Genomic DNA, 27,122 nt, shown 5'->3' on the forward strand with positions numbered 1-27,122 from the left:
GTGAGACTTGTACCCTTTTTCACTAGGGCCACAGAATTACTGAACTGATATTGTCATTTGACTTATATATGTATTGCATATAGCAAAGTGTACCCATATAATATTACTAAGCCTAAACTAGTGATATTACTACACGGTTGTAAGTACACCTAAAATTTGCTAGATGATAATATCGGCTTCATTTTATCACACCTTAAGCGCCCGCCCTAAGAATGGTCCAATATTCGACGATTACAATACACGTATGCTTCTGACGAGTGCTTTGGCATCACACACACATTTGTAGGCGACTCACACGCACGTACATGTAACACCTTTTGCCTGAAACTTTTCTCTCTGCATTGATATTGTTCCTGTTTGTGATCCTCGATATTGTATAACATTTTTTTCTGTGTTGCAAACGATGATAACAGCATACCTACCCGCATAGTTGACAGATTTTTGTTTGTAATATTTACTTAGATAGTGAGGTCGCTCTATGTACGAGTAGATTGCCTGCGTATGTATAGACATACAATATTTTTTTATTAACAGACGTTTATCATAAAAAATATTACTTCGTAGCGTCACATCTGAATATAGGTCAATAGTAATGTTTTAATACTTTAACCAATGAACAAAGCTCGGAAAATTAATAGTACATTACTATAGAGGCCGGGACAAAAGGGGTTGCCGGCCGAAGACATATAGACGGCCGAGCGAAGCGAGGCCGGATAGGTCTGAGCGCGGGCAACCCCATTTCCCGCCGAGGTATGTATAGTGCTTTTCTCAAACATGCAATGAAATAAATAAAATAAAAAATCCACGAAACCCAAGTTTTATTTATAGAAAAAACTAAAAGTAAACTACACCCAAAATATAACTAAACACGTAACTAAATCTTTATCACGCGTATGTTTTACACGAGTCGTGTATTTTTACTACCCGTATATTTTCATGTATCTTTGATTTTTTCGCCTTGTATCCGTCTGACTGTCGTTTTCGTCACATAAGTTTACATAGTCTTTCATGTTGATATCATGTTTCACATACATCGTTGCTTTATGCATGGAGAAAATAAGTATAATTTCCACAGTGTTCACGATTTTGTAGTTACTTTCATTTCTTTAAAATATGCCACAAAACTGTTTCTAATAAACTGTAAGCCATTTTTCTTAGATTCTAAAATAATAAAATTGCCATAAGCAACCATAAAGATACTTCGTCTTTGACTTGGCGGCAGAGGCAGCAAGTTATTTAAAATCAATTCTGGTTACGCTGCCAATTCCAACTCCTACGATTACAATTAAAATTAATTTCATTATTTTGTCGGGACTCATATTAAAGTAAAAAAATCAACAACGCACCATAAATCCAATAAAACAGAAATACAGAATGAAAATTTTTCAACTTTGCCTCCATAACAATTTAAAAAAACAATTACGCGTGTTTGAGGAGACCTTTTTACCGCTAACGTTTAGATGAAATATTTTAAATGTATTTATTTGTGTAGTTAAATTTAAAATTACAGAATTTGGTTAATAATGTATTATTTATTAAGTTCATGTTGATTTTATACAAATAAAACTGCAAATTGTAGCAAACATTGTTTTTTGTTTTTTTTTATAGGCGTAGTGGCAGAGTGTCATTACGAACCATAAAGCAAATACTGCCTCTAGTTTTTTTTAATGGCTGAATGCCACGGTGCTGTGTCACAAATATCTGTGAAATGGAAATTAAAAAAGAGGACTTTGCCGGCCTAGGCCTGCAAGATTTGTATGAAATTCCATTAAATACCTCTTGTCCTAGCCGAACTTGAAACGTCATACTTCGCAGCCTATTATAAGGAACATAACATCAATATTTCATTGCATGTTTGAGAAAATAAAATTATTGCGAAACGACGGATTGAGATTTAAATCCTCCAACTCTATTTTAAAAATATTCAGATTTTAGTTTAATTATTTATACGTATTAAATAATTTATTAAGTATTTAATAAATTTTTAGGGTTCCTAGGAAAATTTAATTTTAGTTCGATAATAAACGAAACAGACGATTGAGACAAAGGAAGACCATGCCATTAGGTCAAGTCATAATTTGTCAAGAGATACACAAGTTACAGGCCACATAAGGTAATGACAAAAAACGAATAAGACGAGCGATGCTGATATCATAGCTTATTTGGCAACTTGTAACCCGCGTAGCATAATACGAAGTCGCACACAACTTTGAAACACATCATCTAATAACGTCTTTAAATCCCCTCCGTGAATAAGTAAACATGTAGAACATTTTATAGGCATGGCTCTCTACCTTTTATTGGAAAGATGCGAAGTCGGTGGAAGGAGAATTGGCCCTGATTGTCAAAAACGTAATCTTATGGAAAGTGGCAGTCGCAGTGGCAGAACTAATTTTGCTCCATATAATAAGATTTAACGTAGAAAAGCCCACAAAAAGAGGGTAGCACCAGCCATGCCATGCCCTTGTACGAATTAATTACAACATTCTAAACAAAAACTATTACAATGAGATATATTGTTTTCTTGTCCTCAAAACTTCGTTCCTATAATATTCCACTAAATCACTATAACGAGAAAAACTTTGCCCATCAGATACGCATAAATAAACAAATCCAATCAAAACAAATCATGTAAAAAATATGCTTCAACGGTTATGCGCGCCATGTTGATTTTTTGTAAAAAGCTGTTCGAGCTCGCTCCACGTTACCCGCTGATCTTTAATCTCTTAATTACATGAGAGCTGGGTGCACGGGTTTCACCAAAATAACTACCTACCTATGCAAAGTGGATGGCCTCCCCCCACCCCCCTGAATATGAATTATTCTTTCGTTGCTACAGCTTGGACGCATATTTTCATTTTATATGAGTTGCTACAGCGTGAAGCTGCGTAGCAGTTTCACTAGTGGCTTTATTCTCGAATGTGAATTTGACGTATCGAATTTAAATGGAAAAAACCTTTTACAAAATAAGGAAATATATAATGATTCAAAACCAATGCATTGAAGTAAATTATTGTACCTCTAATTATTAAAATATACAATTTCTATGAAGTAAACAGTTCCGACGAAATATTTCAGTTCTAAGTACCATTTTGCGAACCGATCGGAACGATTGCAAGGGGGGTTTATGACGCTCAGTCGCTCACTGCTAGGAGTTTGGCACTTACACCTCATTGGGGATATTTTAAAGTTTAGGACTGCGCTCGCCGCCTGTCGTACACGCTAAGGGTGCGTTTACATTGGGTGGTCTTATACTTTGAAAAAATCGGCAGCCGCAGAGTCAAGATTTTAGCAGGAGACTGTCGAATGTGGCTGCGAAAGCTGATCTACCAGTAACGTACGGATTGAAGCGATGACAAGGTTGGTTTATGATGTACTGTTACGAATTTGGCACTTTCATCTCATTGGGGATATTTTCCTGTTTAGCGCCGCTTTTGCCGTTCGTCGCACGCGCTAAAGGCGCGATTACACTGGGTGGTTGTACAACTTCGACAGAAGGCAGCACACTAGCGCCACGGGATACTGAACTCGAATAATGGAGCTCCTGGTGAATGATAATTGATTTACTACAAACGAACTGATTGTAGCGGAGACAAGGGTTTATGGTGATCATGATCGTTGTTCGAAGTTTGGTGCGTTCATTTCATTGGAAATATAGTCAGTTTCAGAAATACCCATTTCTGCGCCAGGAATAAATGTAAAACCTTATACGCATCATAAACGGTTGCAATAAAGAAAAGATGTACGTAGTTGACTTGTCTGCCTAAGAATCATGTACCGTAAAATCAGGTAACTTTAGTGCACAACTTACAACTATGGACCAAATTCCAGTTCCAGAAAAAAAAAAATAGTATTTTTCAAATTATGTTGATTACATATATTATATAATATGTAATACCTAAATATTAGTGTACCTAAGCTCCAAAATAAATGTAACGAATACTAACCATAAAGGCTCGTTAAGAATCAACGTTAAAAACTGGACCATAGTTGTATTTAAAGACTATAGTTATCTACCTGAATTTACGGCAATAAATTTGAATACGGGAGAAGTTATATTTTCAATATATTAATTATGATCTCCCAGTGTGCCGCGGGGCTGCGCCCTCGTCCGTTTTGCACGCTTTACGACCAACGCTCTCGTGAGCCGAGCGCAGTAAAATTTCAATATCCGCCCAAATATGGCATTTCATTTCGGCTGCTTAGTGATACAGCCGAAATGAAACATAAAACTGTATTAGATTTCTCTTATAATGGACCCTTTGGGTATCTTTTTGCACTCGAATGTACAGGAGTCATTCGACAAGTTCCTTTCCTATCCTGTCGTATAAAAAAAGGATAAATATTGTATCAGCATTTACTGAACTAAAGGTTTTGATGAAAAACTAGGTGGTTATGAAACCATCATGGCTGCAGCTATTACTATTAGTGTGTAAAGGGTAATTTAATAAATATGTTGAGAAGTCTCAGTGAACCGTCCTTGGGGACCATCGGGTTAGTAATTGTATTGCATTTGGAATTTGTTTTTATTATTCCATGTCAACAATATTATAAATTATAATAATTGCCCCATTTTATACATTTCCCTCTGGCGGTTCATTGCTCGCGGTAATTAAAGCCTTAACGTAAAAGTAATAAAATGATATCGGAAAAGTATCTTTCGATTTTCATTTTCAAAGTACGAGTAGTAATTCCTTCCTCGTATTTTTTAATGATGACATTTTTCTTATTCTATTCTTATTCTTATAACTCTCAATTAGAGTTTAGTTGCTGGAAGTTAAAGTGCAGTAAGTATAGGTTTAGCCACAGAGTTTTTTAGTTCCGAATAAATATAAATAGTAATCCTCAAGATTTGCCTTTCTGAAACGTCATCTTTTCGAAACCAGATTTATTGACTTTCGCTCGATAGAAAAAATCACGAACATAGTTCTAAAAAGCACCTTACAATTTTGTAACAAGTTTTGCACAAAAGCTTAAAATATGAATATTGCTTCTATAATTGGGCATTGAACTCATCGATTACTTTTTTTTACAGTACATATGGTGGTGCTACTTTACCGCACTAGTGCGATAATTAGCACATTACGTGACAATGTCGAAAACTTAATGGGTCATGTACTGTAAAACGTTGTACGATACATGTGCGAATAGATAATTCGGAACTCGTGTCGATTTCGGTCGTGTTTTAATGTATCTCCACTTGTTTTCTTACTTTTCGCACTTGTATCGTAATGACACTATTACAGAACCACTGCCACCGAAATAACAGTAAGGTCGAGCCGCATCAACATCCACCATGACCAGAGCAAGCTGGACAAGCTGGGGCTCCGGGGACAGAGGTTCTTCGAGGGGCGGCTGTACCGCGTCACCATGGCCGTCATACTTCTACCCTGGCTCATGTGGTGGCAGGTCAGTAGTGTGTTACAAGCCTTTATTAAGACAAGTAGGTACCCTTAAACCACGAGTCACTGACAGTGTCCACACTATACGCTAACGTCTACGTAACTTACTTTCTGCACCTCGCTCGTACTCACGTATTAGTGTCAGCGAGAAGTATAGAATAATTATTTGTTTTACAAGGGGGCAAAGTTGTTGTTTAACCGCTCGTGCTAATATTGATGCCCGAGCAAGCGAAAGATTCCAAAATTGAACCACGAGCATAGCGAGTGGTTTGAAAAATGGAATCTTGAGCGTTGTGAGGGTTTCAAAGCACGAGGGCTAGGCTAGGGAAGCTACCAGTTTTTGAAGTGCAAAATAAGCCTTTCCGAGCTAGTGTAGTGAAAAGTAAATTACTTAGACGTTAGCGTTTACGTCAGTGTTGACACTGTCATTGACTCGTGGTATGGTTACTGCATTGACTTGCGGAGCGCAATCGGTACAGCGCGCAAAAGTTCCTACTGATCCGGGCTAGGATATGATTAGCGCGACAGATCTCACCCGCGAGTTAGACTACCCGTCCCTCTTTAATTAAAACAATCAGCAAAGACGGGTAGTTTATCTCACGGGCGAGATACTGTCGCGCCAATCATGTGCTAGGCATTATAGACAGGCAGGGTATCGATAGTGATGTCGCACCAATACCTGCCTAATCAGAAGAGGTTTTAAGTAAATTTCCTTTGTGGGTCTTTCTGCGTCTTTATTATATTCGGGGTCTATTTAAATTTGACACTTTTCTCACTTTTCACATAAAAATATAACATCTCATAAAGCGCTATTTAATTTAATTTTCATCATTACAGGTTCTTGTACAAGTGACGAATGTATACCAGTATATTATTCTTCTACTGACTGAATATTACTTGAATAATATTACCGAGTTCCCTATCTACTTGCTAGATACTACCATCTGCGATTTGATTTTCGCGGCGGATGTCTTTGTATATATGTTACACGCTTGTTGGACTTTGGCTAGACTTCATATAAGAGTTTATAGGAGAAGTACCATACTACTATTCTACGATGTGGTCAGTCTTATACCATTGCGCTTGATATGTAAGTATATTGAACTATAAATGTGTCCGTCTATCCATAAATGTACTTATTGTATACCTAGTAGATTAACCAAGGGATGAATGGCACGCATTTCTGCCGCGGTAGTTTCACTGCCGACTGCCAATAGTCCGAGGCTGAAAGGTCGCTTTTCACCCGAGTTAAACACTCTAATTTTCATTTCGAATATGAGGAAAGTAAAATACATGACTAAGTATATTTTTATAGCATTTTCTAAGTATAGTATAGTATAGTAACCGTATAGGTAAAAGTACCGTTATTTATGGAATGGGGAGTTAATTATCAGAATGGAAATTGTATAACAAATCCATTTACCTAAAACAATATTTCAATTGCTTATCTTAAAAAAATGAAAAAATCGTACTTGAAAAGTAAAATGATCCAGTGCAGAAATGTATCACTGTCTACGTAAGTGTGCACACTTATAGAACAACAATAACATGCTATTTGTTTTCAGGCATGATTTTTGTCCACTTATTATTTTATGCATTTTTAAAAAAATTCATTGCCACTGGTTGCCTATTTTGTGATTATCGATGCACTGAATAGTATCTGACAGTAGGTTCTTATTTCTTTTTTCTAGTTCAACACAGTGTGAACTACCGTTATTTGGCCACCATGAGCTGTTGGTTTTGTATAGGCCGCATATACAGACTGCTAACTTTCTTTATGCAAGTTAACGAGTATGTAAGTACCTGTTTATTATATCAAATAATTTACCACGTACGTACTGTAAGTATTTTGTATTTAAGTACCTTTTGAATACATAAACTAGTTTTTATGTTCTGGATTCGTCAATCTATGCGTTAAAGTTAAAACGGCCATTTTTTTTTGAGGTCAAAATACAGTACTGCCCTGCTAAGCCGAGTGGCGCTATCTCAAAAGAAAATGCATTGTTAATTTATACTTTAGTTTCTATAACTGAGAATTCCATTTTCAAAATCATTTGTTTTTGAGATAGCGCTTTTCGGCTTAGGAGGGCAGAGTACGTAGCGGCCCCCCATTTTTAAATATTTTTCGTTAAATTTAAATAATCACGATTATTTAGCAGTGGCGCTAGTGTGCACGTTGATGGCCTCTTAAACACAAATCAATGTGTAAAAAACTGTACAAACAGGCTTTTACCGTTGCAGATGCACAGTTCGAGGAGACTGATTTTACTCTCGCAACATTTCGTATTGATAGTGCTGTTCTTGCATGGTGTGACATGCGTTTGGTACCATATTCACAAAGTGACTTTTGATGCATCGAAACATTATAACCTGGGATATCCGCCGCAAGTCGGAGCAGATCAGCTAAGGTTTAACAAGTGAGTTTAATGTAAATGTGGTGCCTAAGGTGGATGCGTGTGGTACCAAAAGATCGGAAAATAAGGTGTTTAACCCAATAAAATTATGTTTTACTTGTTTCACAGTTATATGGCTTGCTTCTATTACTGTGCCTGTCGCCTTTTAAATGTCATATTTGGCGATTCTTTTCCTGTTGTAAGTATAATAATTTAATAATATTCCAAGTTTAATTTAGTCATAATGGCTCATACTTTTTTAATCATAAGGACTACTAAGTACTTATTACATAGTTAGGCCTCATATAGACGGCGCGAGAACTCGCATGCGAGTTTCATTACAATGCGGATTTTGATCGGTCGGTTGAATTGGTCATAACCAACAGTCCGCAATATAACTAAAATCGAATGCGAGTTCGCGCGCCGTCTAAATCAGCCCTTAAATACATAACAAATAAAATTTGGCAGATAGCTCATAACCTGGACGATTCCACAAAATAGAACGTTACGAAATAAATCATGAACAAGGTATTTTGATCGTAGTTTCATCCGGAATAATTCTATTAAGAAAATAAATATAAAGGAGCAAAAATTGCACATAATTAAAAGCGATTAATATAACATTACGCATACTAAACAAGTAGAGTACAAAAGCCAGTAAATAAATTTGCTCAGTCCGTAGCTTCCGCTTCCACTTTTCTTCTTGTAGCATGTACTTACTTATTGCTCGACCGGATTCTACTAGGAAATTCTAAGTGCAATCCGGTCTTGGAATTTAAAATAGGTGTGAAATGGGGCTACAATCAAAAGTTATTAAAGGTAGGGGTAGTATCTCTGATTAAACGAGTTGAGTTGATGTAAGATAACAGAGAATAAATGCACACCTTTATGTATTTTTTTTTATTATAATAATAATTTAGAAAAAAAACCGTCTTTTATGTTGTGTCTTTTATGTGTAAGTATATATCGTTGTCTAGTCAAAATTAGTTTTTCTGAAATAAATATTCGAATAATTCGTATGCTGTCTGCAATAATATCTCAAAATGTATGACTATTGGAGATTAAATATTAATTCAAAATTAAAATTATGTTTTCTTTAAAACATATGGTGCCCAAACATATGGTGCAAAAATGGTTTTGCGAAAACTAGTTTTGACTAAACAACAGTTAGAACTTGTTTTTTCCGAAACATTACGGTAATCTATTTTTTTTATATAGGAAAAACGGTTTTCACTAAAACCGGGTTTTTAAGGTAACATCCATTCAAAGACTACGTCGTAGGCTATCTCCCTGATTTACATTTCTTTTAGATATTTTATGTCGCTAACTTCATGTTGGTATTTATTTTTATATAGTTCCCCTTGGAAATGTGGTTGACTTCAGCCATGATGATAATGGGACACTGTATCGTGCGTTATCGTTTCATTGGAAAGCTCACTTGGGATTTGGTTGTGGGTAATAGCCGCCGTTTGCTGTTCGTCGACCAAGTAAGTTATTATTATAACTAATTTAGACAGAAAATACTTCTATCACTGAATAAGTAATAGTATTATGAAGTATTATCTCTATAATGAATCTTTACGAGTTTGTCCTCTGACTTAACAACTTTTTATTGTACCACGTTCTTATGGTACCTACGCCACGTCAAAATATTTTCAACAACAAACAAAATATTTTCCCTAAGGCACTTACACAGACATTGATGCGCATACTGATATGAAATACGAGTAGGTATGTATTAAACGATTTTCTAACTATGGCGAATCCATCCATAGTATGGTCCTATATGTATAAATCCAGAAAAGAAACATTAGTTACCTATGTACCTATATATTGCATGTTTTAAGCATTTCACAGAACGTGTACAGGCGTTCGTGGTAGTTACAAAGAATGTTTAAAATTTCATCTCCCAAGAAAGTTAAAAGAAGTTCAAAGTTTCTATAGAAATCTTGTCGGTGCTGAACATGTATTCCGATTGGAACTTTTATTGGATAACTGGCTTTTGTTCGCGTGGCTAGGATATTATGTATTCTTCGTGAGCATTTCTTCTGGCATAAATGCTTTTTGTTATGCTAAATTGGGATTGAACACGAACTAAGTCTCAAGCTAGCAATACTTAAGTAGTAATATGCATAAATATCACGATTAGTCTTCTTTCGATGCTGGCTTTTATAAAAACGAAAGTTTATATGAATGTACTATACAAAACTTTGTATATTTTATAATGGCAAAGTATAGATAGGTAAAAACTGTAAATTTAGAAATAAAGGGAAAGTAGAAACACTGTCTCGGGCCAGACCCGAACTCACGACTCCGGGATACCAACCCATCGCCCTACTAACTGAGCTACCGATACTTACCCGATGACAGCGAATGTTTCTACAATATCCTTCATATGGTATACTTGCATGTCCTGCATATGCCAAGCGGCATCTACCGTAAGAGAGTTATAAATTCTTTAACGGCTACACGGCACACACATGCACAATAACATACAAAATTAATTTACTTAAATTTATTTTCAGTTCCATCACATGTTAGACTACCTACAAAAGTCCGGTGCCCCAAAGTCGCTAGTCGAGCTCGCCTATACATACAAGATGCAGCTTTGGCGCATGAAAGACGGAGTCTTGACGTCTGATCATCTTCAAAAGCTACCGCTGCCGCTGCAGATGGAACTAATTTATGACATTAACATAGCTCACTTCCATGATACTCTGATATTTAGAGATTCACGTAAGATTTTCTAGCATCTTGTTTTAGCAATGAAATAAATTTGATAAAGATTGTTATCAGTATCAGACGCTCTCGCCCGAGACGTAATGCCAAAGAACGCTTGCTCTTGGTGATTTTTTATGACAGCATAACATGTTTATTAGCATTATTAATAGTAGTAGCTTACTACAAAACACATGTTTTTAATCTCACATGGTGACTACGGCTAGGTACAAGTAATTGTATTATTGACGAACGTGATAACTGTGCAAGTCTAAGTCCAAGTTACCAATACATAGAGTGCTAGTTCAATATTGGAAATATGTCATACGTATTCGATATATGAGTGACGTGTCACTCCACTTACTAATATTACTGGATGTCCATTTAATTTATCTTGCAGCTGAGGCGTTTTTACGCCAGATTTCTCTGCTCATGCGCCACGAGATCTTCATGGCTGGCCAGTATATCTGGAACCAAGGTGTGGTGAAAAACGGCATGATCTGTCTGAAGAAGGGCGTCGTGGAGATGCTATCGGACGAGGACAATGAGAGCCCGATGATAGCATTCACGGAAGGAACGGTAAATTCAATTGACCCTTAAGCTTACGTGTTGCCTCTCTCTCTCACTTGTGAATTCGTACGTAAGCGTGACAGGTAGGCAACAGGTCGAACGTGGTTCGCGATAGGCCCTCTGGTCACACCGGCTGCGTGTGCGTAGACGTGAACGTGCGCGTGCGCTAAAATATTTGATCCATGAAAATTAAGGGAATTAGAATTGAGGGAAAAGTGCTGCTGGAAAATGTATATTCATTTTAAAGATTTACCACTTCATGCGTTGCCGGGTTTCATCGTGTACAGTCTTTATTTATAAAAATCCTCCAGAAATTAATACCTAGGGAGGCAACGGGCGACCCCCGCGCGGGCAGCTTTCTCACGCAGAGAATTTCAATCGCAATCCAGCGCGGGAACGCTGCCTGCGTGTTGGGCACCCTCCCGAGGGCACCAAATTTTGAAAAGTATTGTAGTTAGTTTTAGTTTTATATTCCTGTTTATTTCTTTTAGTAATTTATATTAATAAATAACCATAGTAAGTTGATTTCTATTTCGTCTAGAATCATTATATAGCCGTTCAACTATAAAGATCAGCTCTTATACATTCTTTCCAATTCGCGATACTTCCGGTCTGTAAAATGACTGGAGGAATCGTGTAACTGTAATGGCGAAAGCTTGTCTAATGTGAATAAATAATGTCTACCTTTGAATAATTTAGAATCCAAGGATGGCTACTTTTAACTGTCATTCCCATTCAGTATTTAAATGTGTGACTTTCTGCTACCTCCTAAAATATTTTTTATGTATTTGATGTGTTCAAATCAAATTTGATTTTTTTCCTTATGTATTGTAACCAAACCTAAGCTTAAATGAGGCCTCGTCTTTCTTAGCCTCCTGACACCCAGAAGCTGTTGTTTTGAATTCGGAACCCTTAGTTACTCAATGAAAATTCATAATTAGATCTTAAAATAATATGTACTTACAAAAAATTGTACGCGAGGGTCTCTAGAGGTTAAATTTAGTTAATTAATGTTCTCTCAGTAAAGTGAGTATTTTCTTGAATAAAATATCCCATTACTTTTCCAATACAATTTTAAAACAAAAACTTAAGGCACCTATAACGCAATCAAATACGATTTATGATTGAAAAGTTTTTTGATTTTACAGGTTCTTGGAGAGCTGAGTTTGTTCTATTCGATCCCGGCCAAAGTTACCGTCACAGCTGCTACGTACGTGGAGCTACAGGCAAGTTTAAGGCTTTCAACTTTTCGACTGAATTAGCAGAAACGGGTTATTACAGTCCGTTTTTTTTTCAGATTAGTAATTTTATAACCTCAACGTAAGATATTGTAATATTTCGCTTGCTTCTAAAAATGCTCAGTTTTACTTTTGGTCGAACTATACAATTATTTTATTTAGTTTAAAATAAATACTTATAACAATTCTAAACAATGACAATTCTGTCAGTACATAAGCGTATTTTTTTTCAAACAATAATACACAATTGATATTATTCGTCGATAAAGCAACGATTGCTTTTAGTTTCAGCAATCAAAAGCAGATGGGCCCTTTTTCTCGCGGTTTCAAGAAAGTAGAGAAGGAAGAATAGTCCTTACGTGACGGAATTGGCCGCATTCACCTTACATTATATGTATTATACATTTATAGGTTTATATGTATAGGTTTTAGTTTAGGTTACGTATGTGTGTATTCTTTGAAAGGTACTTTATTACGTTTATTAACGAAACGTTACATGTACATAAAAGAGCTTTTAGATCGATGGCTGGAGCTTAATTGGGAACCAAACGAAAACACTATATGTAGTAACATAAATATGATAATATTTTATGAATAACCATTAAAATGGCCGCTGCACTCAATTTTTAAGCCGTCCTCGGCGTGGCGATTAACGGCTTCTGTTAATAATGGCCAATTTCATTTTCTGATTTCATAACGATCTCGCGCAAGTACTGAATTTTATTTTACTAGCATTAAATTTATGGAAAATGGGAAATATTTATAAATGGCTTTTACACAAAGCCAAAGGTTAATATTTCATGTGTTCAGCTACTTATATTTTAATTATATTAACGTGGACTGCTACAAGAGGGGTAGGGACAAGAGGGTGCGTCTGTGCTTGCGCGAGCACTAACGCACCATAATATAGGTATCCTGCGCAGCGGACTGTTTCTGGGTACTGGCATCATCATCATCATATTAACGTATATAATATTAAGGTTAATATGTCATTTGTTAGGTGTTGCGACGAACTGACTTCATGCGCGCTATGTCCGAGCAGCCGGCTTTATTGTACGAAATACGCGACAAGATAGAACGACGGCTCCGTAGTGCTAGGACAAAGCAAGTAAGCAGGTCTTCACGTTTGATCTGGTGTGTGAGCGAGAAACTGCTATGCACGTAGAGCGATATCTTGCTTACACACCGGAGCGGTGTCCCGATCCGCATTCAGTGTGATCAGTACCTAAGTAGTAAGTTTTACACATAAAACTCGTACCAGAACAAGTTAGTAGTATATAGTAGCAGAAATTCCTTTTTCGAATATCGTCGGCTTAGCGAAAATTCCATAGTTCATAGCCACACATGGTTGCTAAAAACTGCCGAGCTTAATTTTCTTACAATATATCTTCAGGAGGCAATAGAGGCGTATGAAGAAAATGATTCTAGGCAAATCAGGACTCGGTACAGACCAATGAAAGTGCTCAAAAATCGTTTAGCGGGTATAGAGGACGAGGATCCTACGTTCGTGGATGATTCACACATGTATTACAGAGGTAAAATTTATGGTCATATTAAAGTAAGGTACTCGAAACACTACACGGCGTTTCAAAACACGCATACCTGAAGTAAATAGGGGAGAAGACCGCTAGGCTGACGTGGGACTGGGCAGGTCACGTCTGCCGCATGCATCCGGATAGGTGGGCTAGTATAGCCACCAAGTGGATGCCGCAGAATAAGCGCGGATGTGGCAGGCCCAGACGGAGATGGCGGTATGATTTAGACACCTTCATTAACAATTAGCCGAAAAAACTCAACAACGGGAGTCGTGGAAATCCAGGTGAGAGGTTATTGCCAAGCAGTGGGATACTATAACAGGCTATTGAAATAAAGATATAGGGCCAGTTGCACCAACCACATTTGACAGACTGATCAACGTCAGCCGGCGCGCCCCGGCCCTTTACTATGAAACTTTCCATACATAAAAATTTAGCGAACTCTTTAACGATACGAACAGTTTCGTGCAACCGACCCATAATGTCTTCAATAGTTAACATACGGATACCTTCCTTAGATGCCAAAAACGTGCGTCGGCCGAAATTTACAGAGGAGTTCCTAGAACTGTATCAGATGTCCCCAAAAGTGACCAGTATTAAGGCTCCGAGGATTTGTCTCAGGGCGTCATTTCCATGGATTCTAGAACCGGACACTGATTTTGTAAGTTACAGTCTATAATTTGTCTCATCGAATAATTATTAATCATTGATTGATAACCGATCGCTTCTCGTCGGCGACAATTAGTCTTTAAGTGGAAAACGTACCATTTTATCTTATTTTTCCTAAGTTTCCTGATCTATTTTCTATTTTATTTTACAAGTGTAGCTATAGTTTTTGTAGTTTATAGAAATGTTGAGTCACAAGAAATACGGCCCAATTCCAACTTTAAGATACGTCAAATATAACGTCTAGATACGATATGGATTAGATTAGAGATAGATTAGACGTCAAAAGTGACGTTTCTTCATCAAACACACTGACATCTATATGTAATCCATATCATATCTAGACATACCTAATATTTGACGTATCTTAAAGTTCGAATCGGGCAGATATGAATTATAAGGGTAGGGAAGATAATATTAATAACTAAACGGATTCTGGACATTACAGATGCGCATGTTGCATGTCATTCACTTCATTATGATCCTGTACTTATGCATAATGGTCCCATACTCGAACATCATTCAGCCCTCGCAGTCCGACGCGGAGAAGGTGCTCAACACCGTTATCACCACCGGGCTGGTGCTCCACATCTATATTCAGCTCACTACTGCCATCTATGATAAGGTTTGTCAGATTGTAAACATGAAGCCAAAGTCAGCGTTACGGCTTACCACGACATTATTCATTACGGAGCTAAATTGCATCTAGAAAACGAATGAAAACGAGACACTGTGTATGAGAATTTTAAGTCAGTGTATTTTATAGTTAGTTAGTTTAGAAAAAACTAGTACCTACGTCAATTCTTGGGGTAAGAAGTCAAGCGGACCCCATCATGCTCTCACGAGCCGTGGGAAAATGCCGGGATAACGCGCGGAAGAAGAGTATTTTTTAGTCAGAAAGAAAAAGTACGTGCAATACTTAAACTTCAATGAATGGGAAAATATCTAAGTGCCTACCATTTGCACCATTCACTAACCGGGGTTAACTGGCTAAAACTGGAGTTACCATGGTTACCAGTACAATTTGTCACTGGATTAACGGTTTAACCGGTTAACCCCGGGTTAGTGGAATGGTGGAAGTGGGCCTAAAAATAATATTTTGGGAACTCCACTTTGTTCTTGTGCTTTTGTTTACAGAATGTTATAAGAAATACAGTAAAGGATATATCAGAGGTCAAAATGGCAACTTTTGGTTTCTACTTGGACATACTGTCAGTGTTCCCTTTCTACATTTTCACGGATACTCTGGACCCTCAAGGAAGCTCAGTAGCCAATCAAGTGGCGGCACTCTGTCCCGTACTGCAAATGTGGCACATTTGGGAATATATGGACAAATTGGAAAGGAATTTCAAAAGTAACGTCAGGGTATGTCTATGATTTTGTATCACAGATGATTTAAAACAGAATCTATAGTTAGCTTTATAAGAAAAGGTCAGCATAATATAGCCTACTAATATTGTTAATGTGACAGTTAGCATGTAAAATAATTCCTTCTACGCGGATGAAATTGATGCTGTCATTGTGATCCACAAAATTTGATATACAGGGTTATTTTTGGAGCGTTAGCCATATTGTGCGAGGTGATTAGGTGATTAGGTGATTGTACTCGGGCGAGTGCAGGCTGGTCGGCAGAACAATAGGATAAGGAAAAAATGTTATTTATTTAGCGCTCAGTGCAGTGGGGTCGGTTGTTGTAATTTAAATGATAGATTATACTGAGCATGTTATGAATATGTAAGTAGTTTCTTAAGTTGTTGTTAAAAGATATTTTATTGTTGTATAAAATCTACCGCGGATGGAGTATCGAGACAAACCTTACTGGTTTAACGATACTTTTGTAATTAAGCTTAGATATTGTGTTGTAATTACCTGAAAATAAATAAAAATAAAAATTAGGTAGGTCATACTGAACAATTCTTTCAATGTAAACAATCCCGAAATCCCAAAAAAAAATTGGCCTTCCCATAAAAAATGTCGACGTCCACTCGACCAAAATGTATGAAACGGCCAAAAACATTTTTGTGATTTCAGAGTTGGTCCCGTAGAAAAAGTTGTTCAGTGTTTCCTACCTAATCACCTCGCACAATATGGCTAACGGTCTAGATAAGATAAGATAAAAAGATAAAATTTATTTCATTGAAAAATACCCAAAAATTAATACAATCATAATACGCTTAAATAGTCTAAAAATAACAAGTATATCAAATAAAACCTGAATAATAAGTATATATTTTTATCATTCAGGTTTTCTGTAATTCTTGTTGTTACTTTCCAACTAGTGTAATTTACTAGTTAGTCGCTATAAAAATGTTAATGGTTTCAGGTTATTTGCGTTCTGAAGTTTGCTCTGATGTTTTGCATATTCTGTTACTGGTCGGGTTGCTTTCTATACTTGATCTCTTGTCCCAATCAGTTATGCCGACCGGTAGGTGTATAAAATTATTAATTTCTAGATTAATATTATGGTGGTGGTATTTATTTGTAAATCAAGACCTAGTTTTCATTATATGAGTATATTCCTTTTCATAAGTAGGTAATGTAACTCCATAAAAGTCTTTCGAAATCTAAGTACCTACTTAAAAAAGCTAAAAATATCCGTGATCAAATTATTTTACCACTTTCATTAGATATTTAGTTACTCTCTTTATTTCCATATAATGTTTAAGAAAAATAACAATGACTTCTTTTTGCTTGTCAAATACGCCTGTATTTTAAAACGATCCTTAATGAATTCTTGTTGCTAAAACCATGTTCGTCTATTTGCTTATAGAACTCATGGGTAAAGCACCTGATATTCTGGGAGACAAAGGTATTCTCGACTTTAAACGCTAAGCACGAAAAGCCGATGGTATCGTCGCTCATGTTCGGCGCGGCGGCGTTCACCGGCGCCGGCATTGCCGACATAGCCCCAGGAGTCGCCGATCTGTTTGTGGTGAGCAGGGCTATAACCGCGAAAATAAAAGTTCGCAAATTGCGGGCATTTTTCTCTGTCACTCTAATTACGCCTTCATTGGAGTAAAAGAGAAAGATCCCCGCAATTTGCGAATTTCGGTTTTGGCGGTAGCTCCTCAGTTCTGGCCGCATAGCCAACATGCTAATCGCTTACGCTCCGTAGCGATCGAAACGCAACTGTTACTGTTGCACTAATATGGAAGAATGATAGAGAGACACAAAACTTTCGTTGTCAAAGCGATTGTCCCCTTGGCTAGGCCGGCTGGTATAAGCAAAGGTGAGGTCAAAGATCAATTGTACAATTCGCAAGTCTACGATCGCGAGACTCGGGAAACACAATAACATGGGTTTTCTATTTCTAATTAACGTTTCTAACAATCAGCGCGATGTCCATCTACTGGGTAAAACCGACACAGTCCTGGTTGTCGATCGTTCAGGGTTTGTACGAGAAATGTGGCTTGTACTTATTATTAAAGGGTATTGAAATATAATAAAATAAAAAAGATTTACTGTTTCAGCTGATTGTAATCTTCGTTCTTGGATTTTATGTTAGCTGTTTCTATACGGGCACTATGTGCAGTCACTTTATGCTTGCAGCACGGAGGAGATGTAAATTCAAGGTAATTTCTTGTTAATTACATAAAATCACGGAAACACACAGCAACGGGCATATTACTAACGTAACTGTCAACTGTAACATATAATTACAGTAACATATACCATACTTAGCTTATATGATAACATTGAAAACATTAAGTAAGTAGGTACCTAATAGCAATATAAAAAAATTCAGTTCTGCGATATCTAAATTTATGTTTAACAGGAATCAATGCGGGAACTTTTCTGCTTTCTATCGGTAAATCAGGTTAGCGAGAAAATCAAGGCTCGAGTGAGGAAGTTTTTCTGCGTACAATGGTAAGCGGTTTTTTCTTTTGGTTAAATATAATTTAAAGTTTGACTTGTGCCATAACGTCGTGTTCAGATTTGGCCATTAGCAGATTAAAAACTCGGCCCCTAAAGAGTGCTGTAACAAAATACGCAGGATTATTCTAAAGCGTACTTTGTTCCAAAGAAATAAGACCTAGAATTTAACAAATTTATCTATGTAGTTGAGATATGATTAGCATGGTTAAACTTCGTTTACGGATTTGTTTATGCTACGACGAGAGTGTCGTTAATATTTCAGCTTGTTAACTTTTCATTAACTATTTACGTGTGTACTAATAACCTTCGTTTGCGAATTCGTCCGGTTACCTTTCGGTCGTCATTCGTACCTTTAGAGGTTGGTTTCAAAAAATGTTTTCTCAGTCAAAGTTTTTTAAATCTCAATCCTTCAACGGATAAAGAATGAAGAAATGATCTAAACAGGTATTACAATAACGCAGTACGTGTCAAGGATTTATTCGAAGACATGTCCGCCAACATTCAACAAGAAGTGCTGTCCATCGAGACCGTGGAGACATTATTATACTGTCCGCTGTTTCAGGTATTTTCTTAATTATACTTTAAGAAAGTATTGACAGTATATTGCACGGTTGCCATAAATTTCGCGGTTAAACTATACTTTATGCCTACTTGATTAGAGCTTTCAATTTTATACTGATATGATATAGCTAATTTGACAGTGCACAACGTTGTATGGGGACCTTGCACTTTGAGACTATGCGCTGAAACTTGGCACAGTTGATTATTAGCTGGTCTTGAGCAGATACAGACCGGTAGACATCGAGAACCACGTCTCATTTAGTGGGGGGAGAGGGGGGGGAGAGTTCGACGCCGCCGCGCTTCACTTGGAGCAACATTTCTCTAAAACTAGACCTATTAGGGCATGTAATATATCATTTTCGGATAAATTAAGGATGAGAAATCTAGTTTTGGAACTAGAACAATGCACTTTCTAACAAAAAAAAGCGTAAAGTAGAAAAGACTAAAAAACGTGATTTTTTCATAATTACCAATTATTTTTTAAAGTGTAGCAGGAATCTGAAAACAATAAATACAGTTGTAAAGCTACACTTATTACGTTTAAGAAAATATATAGTTTATTATACAAAACTTTTGATAAATGGGAGATAAAAAATAATATTAAGCGTGGGTCAGAGTGATCTCAATACAAAATACTATGAATGTGGGAAAGTTACTTATAATTTATTCTACAATCGTTTATTTTTTTTAGTTTTTCGTAAATAACTCGTAAACGGTAGCCCACAGCATTTTTATCTGAAAATGATATATCACATGCCCTAATAGGTATAGTTTTAGAGAAATGTTGCTCCAAGTGAAGCGCGGTGGCGTCGAACTTTCCCCCCTCCCCCCACTAAATGAGACGTGGCTCTCGACGGCTCCCGGTCTGTATCTGCTCAAGACCAGCTAACAATCAACTGTGCCAAGTTTCAGCGCATAGTCTCAAAGTGCAAGGTGTCGTGCAGTAACAAACTAGCTAATATGACATAATTTTTCTTTTGATTATGCTGATTGATACCTGTCAGTATTAAATGCCCAGCTCCCGGGGACTATACATAAGTACCTACCTATTATTTATTTAATCAAACAAATTATTTTTCAATGTTTGTTTCATTAAAATTATTATATTTTCCTGAGGGTTTGTGCCAATTTTAAGGATTGTAGCCGAGACCTACTGCAAACGGTTGCGGCCAATAGCAGAACCATAGTGTTACCTGACGACGAGGTCGTTCAACATGCAGCCGACATAGGCCGCGATATGTATATCGTACAAAAGGTACAGTTTATTTGAAAGGTAAATTATATCATGTTCAAATAGCCTACTTTTTTGTAGAATTTATAACAATTAAATTAAAGTAGGTAACTATAGGGAAAACAAAGGAAGGGAAAGTCATGTCCAATTAAATTGTAAACACCATTAAATTTGGCGGCGACACGGCGACCACTTCGACTCCTCTCCTAGTTAGTTCGGCGCTCGTGCGCCCGAAGATGGTTGACGTAGCCGATCTTCGAGGTGAACCTCCGAGCACATTGAGGGCACGTGAGGACACCAGCCACGTAGTTGTAATGGATGGCAGTACGCTGGCGCGTTCTCAGCTCGTCGCGTTTAGCGTCGAGGTCAACCCTACATATTGCTACTCGAAGTCGCGTAGGTACTTTGTCGCGCACCAGCCTGCGCCACTCAGAACGCACCTCATGGCTCCTCTACACGGTGGGCCATGGGACGCAGCCATGAGGTAGAATGAGATAGCAATATCACTTGCTCCCTCTAACGCATAAATGCGACCCTTGGAGTGGCCGGCGCTGGCCCATCGTGTAGAGGAGCCATCAGTCATAGCCTACATTATTGCCGAGACGGGGAGGCAGCCATTCTCTGGCTGTGTATTTATTTTAAGTAAACGAGCTAGTGAGTCCGTTTATAATGTCTATCGCATAAAACCCTTTTTCAGGCTTACTTAGTCCGATGTATCTACCTCAATAGAAATTCAACCTTAGCAGTCCGACTTAAGGTTCAAATGAACGTTTGCAAAAATAGATTTGAAATTGATTACCAAAAATAACTGTATTGAATTTATCTTAAGTTTTTTTGTAAAACAGTCTGGAATTGGAGCGGTTTAAAAAGGGTTAAGCTATTAAATATGTTAAAGAAAATTCGCTTCGATGAAAATTTTCGGTATACTCGAGAGGATATCATGTTTCGAAAGGGACAAATATTAAATTTATCCCGACCTTATCTATTTTCAAGCCTAAAGAAACAGTTACCGAAATAAGAGGTTAAACCTTTATTTTAACAAGTTATAATATTAAGCACGATATGAAGCTAGGCCTGTACAAACCGTACGCTAGTATTGATTTCTAAGAAAATTGTTTATATTTCTAGGGTCACTGCAATATTGTTAATAACCAGGGAAAAATAGTAACGTGCGTGGGCCCTGGAAGTCAATTTGGAATGATCGAAATGCTTTTTGGATTACCGAAAGTAAGCAACATTTTAAAATGTAAGTTAAAATGTGGGGAGAGTACTCTGGTAAGGTATTAACTATGTTATTTAAATACTAACATCAACACACTTTTATCTGACTATTGGTAGATCTTTACAATATTTTTCCACTGTAGTTAATGGCACCTGTCCAATTTATTTAGTTTGATTTCATTGACTACATTTTCGTCATCAAGAACAGGGCCATGGTACACAATAAATACAGTGTATATGTATATTGGGACAAATGCTTAGGTACATAGGGTTAGGCCAAGACAATCTTCTATGAAATCATGACGTATAAATAACACTTGCACTGCATGTGCTATGAAAATCGTTGTAGGCTTCTCTTGGTTTTACTCTAGTATTTTTCGTTTCCCCAAGAGAGACCTAGTAGTACTCATTACGTAGATAAAATACCAAAAAGGGAACCCTCGACCAAAACTAAACTCAAGGGAGGACGTACTAACTTTGTCAATTTACATAGTTCCATGTTATCAAAGGATTAAATTTTGCCGAGCATGCCTACATAACATAATATAATCCCATTGTTCACTACGCCCAGGTGTACACCGTGTTGACGTCGACTAACTGCATATTGCTGCATATGGAGTACAGTGCGTTGGTGCAGTGCTGGGGCACGTTTCCCGACATCAGCGCTCCCATTATGAAGGTGATTCATGCGAGATAAGGCTGTAGTCTTAGTGTAAGGCCTGAGTGGACGCTCGAAGCGGAGCGTTCGGCGGGGCGTGCAGCGTGGCGTCGGGCTCACAAGTGATTTGAGCAGCGTGCACTAAGGTCGCTCCTACGCATTTGTTTAACGCGAGCGCGAGCGTCCATTCAGGCCTTACACTAATAGTGAGAGAGCGTGAGACTCCGAGGATTGATGAGCGCGGTCTCCCTGACGATGTTTCTCCAAGCCATAACGTCACTTTTGACTCTGACACATCTAATCCATATCGTTTTTAGATCTATTAATTGACGTATCTTAAAGTTCGAATTGGGCAGTTACGGGTTTGCAATCCACAACATATCTAGCGAAATACAATATTATCTTTAGAGAACAGTTCTCATACGAGCAATCTTTTTATTATCCATACAATTGTAAGATTTTTGGAAACGATCTGTCCACACGGGATATCTCGTCAGTTTTACTAGTTAATCGTTTTATTAAATGACGATTAAATACACTTAGCTGATTGTATCAGGACTTGTAGAAAAAATTGTTTTGGACGATGTAATAGATAGACCACGGCCTTAACTACGAGTATGCCCCGTATCTGTGATGGATTTGTATTAACGGGGGATAAGATTTTTAGGTGTTTTTTTTATTAGAATTTTCAGCGAAAATCGTTGTCTGCCTATCGTACTGTTTGCATAGTCTGTAATTAATAGACTCGGAGGTCCCTCAACGATAGACAGTATACATATTATTTATGTATAATAAGCATTTTAATATCAACTGTAGCTTCAGACATGCCGTAATATAATTTTTACTATGTTTTATGTATTACATAAAACCGTTTGGTCGTCTAAATAGTGTTTAGTTTTAAGTTTATAAAATACATATGTATGTTAGTCTGTAAGGTATTATATGGGCCTTGTTGCCTGATTTAATATCTAATAATAATAATAAATACTGTACACAATATAATCCGGCCACGCATGATATGGTAAATTGAATGTTCATTTTCAAGGAGCACTTTTCCGATGTATTAATACTCTTAGTTTAGCATTGCGGCGTTTATTTTACCCTATTTTGTAACTTTGTGTTGTTGATTAAATTATGTTAAACTTTAATGCTTTTCAGGTTTTAGAGGATCCGGAAATCCGAAGCGAAGTGGTTCAATATGAAGTTGCTCAACCCATGGTAGGCCGGATAGACGTCAAAACAAATCGAATTGCGGTAAGACAACGAATTTCTGTGGGTAATACAAAGAAAGAGATATGGCTGACAATTACATTGCTTTGCAAGCCAACACTTTGCAAGCCAACACTTTGCAAGCCAACACTTTGCAAGCCAACACTTTGCAAGCTAACACTTTGCAAGCCAACACTTTGCAAGCCAACACTTTGCAAGCCAACACTTTGCAAGCCAACACTTTTCAAGCTAACACTTTGCAAGCCAACACTTTGTAAGCCGACACTCAGGACCTGTTATGACTTGTTGATTCGGAATTGGTATACATGCACCCCCACAGCACCCTTACATTACATCTACAGTAAATCAGGTAGTAATTATCAACTGGTAGTACTGATGTCACGCCAGTTCCTTACTATCAAGTCAGGGAAAGGCACGCAATAAAATTCACTTCGTACCAAAATGAAGAATATGCTCATTTGAAGAATTTGTGTGGTACTTTTCCGTGCTGTGGATTCAGGCATAGCATTTCACCGTTACGGGTATAAATCAAAGTCAAGAAGTTCTAAAATGTGGTCGGAGATTCTAGTACGCATATTTTTAATATATCAGTGCCTTCAAAGTAGTTTTAAAGCATTTGCAGACGGTTCGTCGCAGCGTTCGAGCAGTGAGGCGTAGGTTAAATCGAACTCTGATTTTTCAAGTCCGATTTGCGGCGTTCGATGTAGGGATGGCTGCCTGCAAAATACGCTAGTGTGTATAGGCTCTTAAAACCTCGTACGCAAAGTTTGTTCTCCTTACAGCAAGAGATAAAAGAAAGTTTCGTCGCCATAAGCGGCCGCGAGGAGAGAGCCCACTACACGAAGACCTTCGAAAAGTTAGGAGTGATGAGGTAATAATAAAAGACTCATCATCATCATCATACTGAAAGTTTCTGTAATGAGCCACTTAGAGATAACTCAGGTCAAGTATAAAAATAGTAAGTACCTGTTCTGGTTTCTCAGATTTAATGGTTTTTATTAGAATAACATATTTTTAGGCACTAATATATTGTTATTCGTGAACACCATAAATCGTTTTGATGAATAATGTGATGTTTTTATGAAATCGTTTTCCACGATGACTGAATATTTGGCGTGGGTTGAGCACAGATTATTTAATACTAGATTTAACAGATGCGCCACATACCCTGGGCTTATTGCTTAAATATTTTTTTTATTAAATATAAATATAAACACAGTAATATTATGTGATTTGAGTGAGAAAAACGCAAATTTAATTAGTTTTCATCTTCTAAGATTGCTATTACGTATTTTAATTTAACCTCTTTGCTTTTTCTGTGGCTCTTTATCTACGCCGCACTGGGTAGGGGGGCCCTTTAAGGGGGAATTCAAAGAGTAAAAGTAAGTATAAAGTATATAGGGAATCTTTGAAAGAAATGAAATACTGAGAATCTACCCGTTCATTTATCTTGTGTCATGTGTGGTCTCTTTATAGACGAACATACTTTACGTCATTTCAGTCATTTGACTATGTATATGGATTATTGCAGCTTCTTTCTATTCGCAGGTTTTTAAGGTTTATCATATTACCAGGAAGCATTACTCCTTACGGGATGTTTCTGAAGGTCTGGTGCATTGTGAGATCCCTCCTGGCCGTATATTATCTCATCACTGTACCATATTGCATAGCGGTAAGTACGACGTTGTATCGTCAGTTGACAATCCAAGTTCACTAAATGTAGAAAGGGAACACTGACAGTATGTCCAAGTAGAAACCAATAGTTGCCATTTTGACCTCTGATATATCCTTTACTGTATTTCTTATCACATTCTGTGAACAAAAGCCAAGAACAAAGTGGAGAGCAAGCCGTTCTCAAAATATTGTTTTTCGCAGGCCCACTTGCACCATCCAACTAACCCAGGGTTAACCGGTTAAACCTGGAGTTACCATGGTTACCATTACCAGTAGGTACAATTGGACACAGGGTAAACGGTTTAACGGGTTAACCCCGGGTTAGTGGAATAGTGCAAATGGCGCTATAGTTAGTTTTTTTTAGAACTTGAAAGAAGGTAAGCGATTTTGGCATGTCTTTTAATTGAAAAACGCTTATTCAAAATCAGTAACTATCATTTATGAAAGCAGAAGAATATAAATGATCGTATTAGATTCATAATTGTTACATATTTGCCGTAAATTATTATTAAAATGTGTTTTTCAATTAAAAGACACATCAAGGTTGTTTACCTTATTTCTAATGCTAAAAAAACGAACTATAAGTAACAAAAACATGCTTTATACAGCACGTATCTGAGTATCGATTAAGCGAGATACGTGATTTTCATGAATTTAACTTACAAATTTGCTCCACTCGAAAGAGATAACATAAAGTGAGAGCAGTTCATTTGTTTAATAATATTGCATGTCATGGTCCATCATTCTCTTGTGTTATATCCTTATAGGTATAACTTAAGCAAGCAAGCGCTATCGACCTATTTAAATTAAATAGGTAGGTAAGCAAGTATTAATGTTATTTTCTCATTTGAGAAGTTCCACAGGATGCATAAATTCCAGAAAACAGCTGTTTGCATTCGTAGGTAACATTGTTCAAATTATGAAAAAGTTACTCAATTGAATTTCCAGTTTGGAAACAAAAATTTAAAAAAGTCCGAGTTTCAGTCTGTACATTCGAACTTTTTTATTGCATCGCATCCTCGTAGAGTATACCAGCAAGTTACAATCAAATGAAATATGTTAACGAAAGTCTGTACCTACATAATTGGTTTAGGTTTGAAGTAAGCGCCCACATCGCACGTATCAGACGTATCGCAACGGATTTCGGCATGTCTTGTATATAAACTCATCACTCTCATTAGCCAAACAATGTCGTCAACAGGGTTTAAGATATGTTAAGTAAGGCAATAAACGTACTAAAGTGCAGGGGACAATTTCGATTGAGGGATAATTTCAACTAATCGAAATATCTTCCATGTTTTATATTATTAACTAGAGTCATGCACACACAACACATATTTTCACTATTTGGACATACAGTATGTATCAGAACGAATGACCAAGAAAGAGAGCTATTAATGTTTAGGTCATACTGAGCAACTTTTACTATGGGACCAACCCCGAAAACGCGGAAAAAAAATTGACTCTCCCATAGGAAATTTCAACTTCAGACCAGCAAAATGTATGAAACATCCAATTTTTTTCGCGTTTTCGGGGTTGGTCCCAAGTAAAAGTTGCTCAGTATGACCTAAACATTAATGGGTCTCTTTCTTTGCTTTTCGTTTTGATACATACTGTATATGGCACTTTAGTTAATAATGTAAAAACATGGAAGATATTTCGATTATGTAGTTGAAATTATCCCGCAGTCCAAATGGCCCTCCTGCACCTTACTAAACTTGTTTTCAGGTATCTTACAGTAGATTCCGTACCCATGAGGTTTATTACGTAGACATTTTGCTGTACGTTGACATGGCGATAATGGCGTATGTGGCTTATTACGATGAGCGATCTCTTCTAATCACTCATCCTTTATATACGATATCACGATATCTAAAACATGGATTTGTTTTGGATGCTTTCATCTGTTTTCCTTTATCCCGTTTTGTAAGTTAATGTATCTTTTATTTAAGTATATAAGTAAGGCGAATCTTGGTAATTCGGTGCGATGTAAAATAATTGTGTCACGCTGCTAAGTTCAAATTAAGAATTGCGGTAAATTCCGCCCTATAATATTAACTGAAACAACCAATTTGTTAGTAGAGCGATTTAATAGTATAAGCTCATGAGAATATCTAGGTAAGCGTAGTTTATATACATGCTAATTTAA

General features: G+C 37.0%; 1 protein-coding gene across 1 annotated transcript in view; it reads left to right on the plus strand.

The window, feature by feature from the left end:
- Positions 1–4,400: 4,400 nt before the first annotated feature.
- Positions 4,401–27,122, plus strand: part of LOC134667370 (uncharacterized) — a 43,215-nt gene continuing 20,493 nt past the window's right edge. The window contains exons 1-27 of the mRNA XM_063524752.1: positions 4,401–4,494; positions 5,247–5,409; positions 6,240–6,492; positions 7,094–7,197; positions 7,644–7,819; positions 7,925–7,994; positions 9,151–9,282; positions 10,321–10,531; positions 10,914–11,092; positions 12,232–12,309; positions 13,322–13,429; positions 13,715–13,856; positions 14,375–14,517; positions 14,971–15,147; positions 15,660–15,887; positions 16,846–16,947; positions 17,293–17,454; positions 17,993–18,094; positions 18,298–18,389; positions 18,843–18,960; positions 20,095–20,214; positions 21,319–21,417; positions 21,983–22,090; positions 23,228–23,323; positions 24,082–24,170; positions 24,848–24,971; positions 26,702–26,899. Coding sequence (XP_063380822.1) covers positions 4,454–4,494; positions 5,247–5,409; positions 6,240–6,492; positions 7,094–7,197; positions 7,644–7,819; positions 7,925–7,994; positions 9,151–9,282; positions 10,321–10,531; positions 10,914–11,092; positions 12,232–12,309; positions 13,322–13,429; positions 13,715–13,856; positions 14,375–14,517; positions 14,971–15,147; positions 15,660–15,887; positions 16,846–16,947; positions 17,293–17,454; positions 17,993–18,094; positions 18,298–18,389; positions 18,843–18,960; positions 20,095–20,214; positions 21,319–21,417; positions 21,983–22,090; positions 23,228–23,323; positions 24,082–24,170; positions 24,848–24,971; positions 26,702–26,899 — 3,615 coding nt within the window. The 5' untranslated portion in view covers positions 4,401–4,453. The remainder of the gene's footprint in view (positions 4,495–5,246; positions 5,410–6,239; positions 6,493–7,093; positions 7,198–7,643; positions 7,820–7,924; positions 7,995–9,150; positions 9,283–10,320; positions 10,532–10,913; positions 11,093–12,231; positions 12,310–13,321; positions 13,430–13,714; positions 13,857–14,374; positions 14,518–14,970; positions 15,148–15,659; positions 15,888–16,845; positions 16,948–17,292; positions 17,455–17,992; positions 18,095–18,297; positions 18,390–18,842; positions 18,961–20,094; positions 20,215–21,318; positions 21,418–21,982; positions 22,091–23,227; positions 23,324–24,081; positions 24,171–24,847; positions 24,972–26,701; positions 26,900–27,122) is intronic.

The sequence above is a fragment of the Cydia fagiglandana genome, chromosome 9, assembly GCF_963556715.1.
Source record: "Cydia fagiglandana chromosome 9, ilCydFagi1.1, whole genome shotgun sequence".
NCBI lineage: Eukaryota > Metazoa > Arthropoda > Insecta > Lepidoptera > Tortricidae > Cydia > Cydia fagiglandana.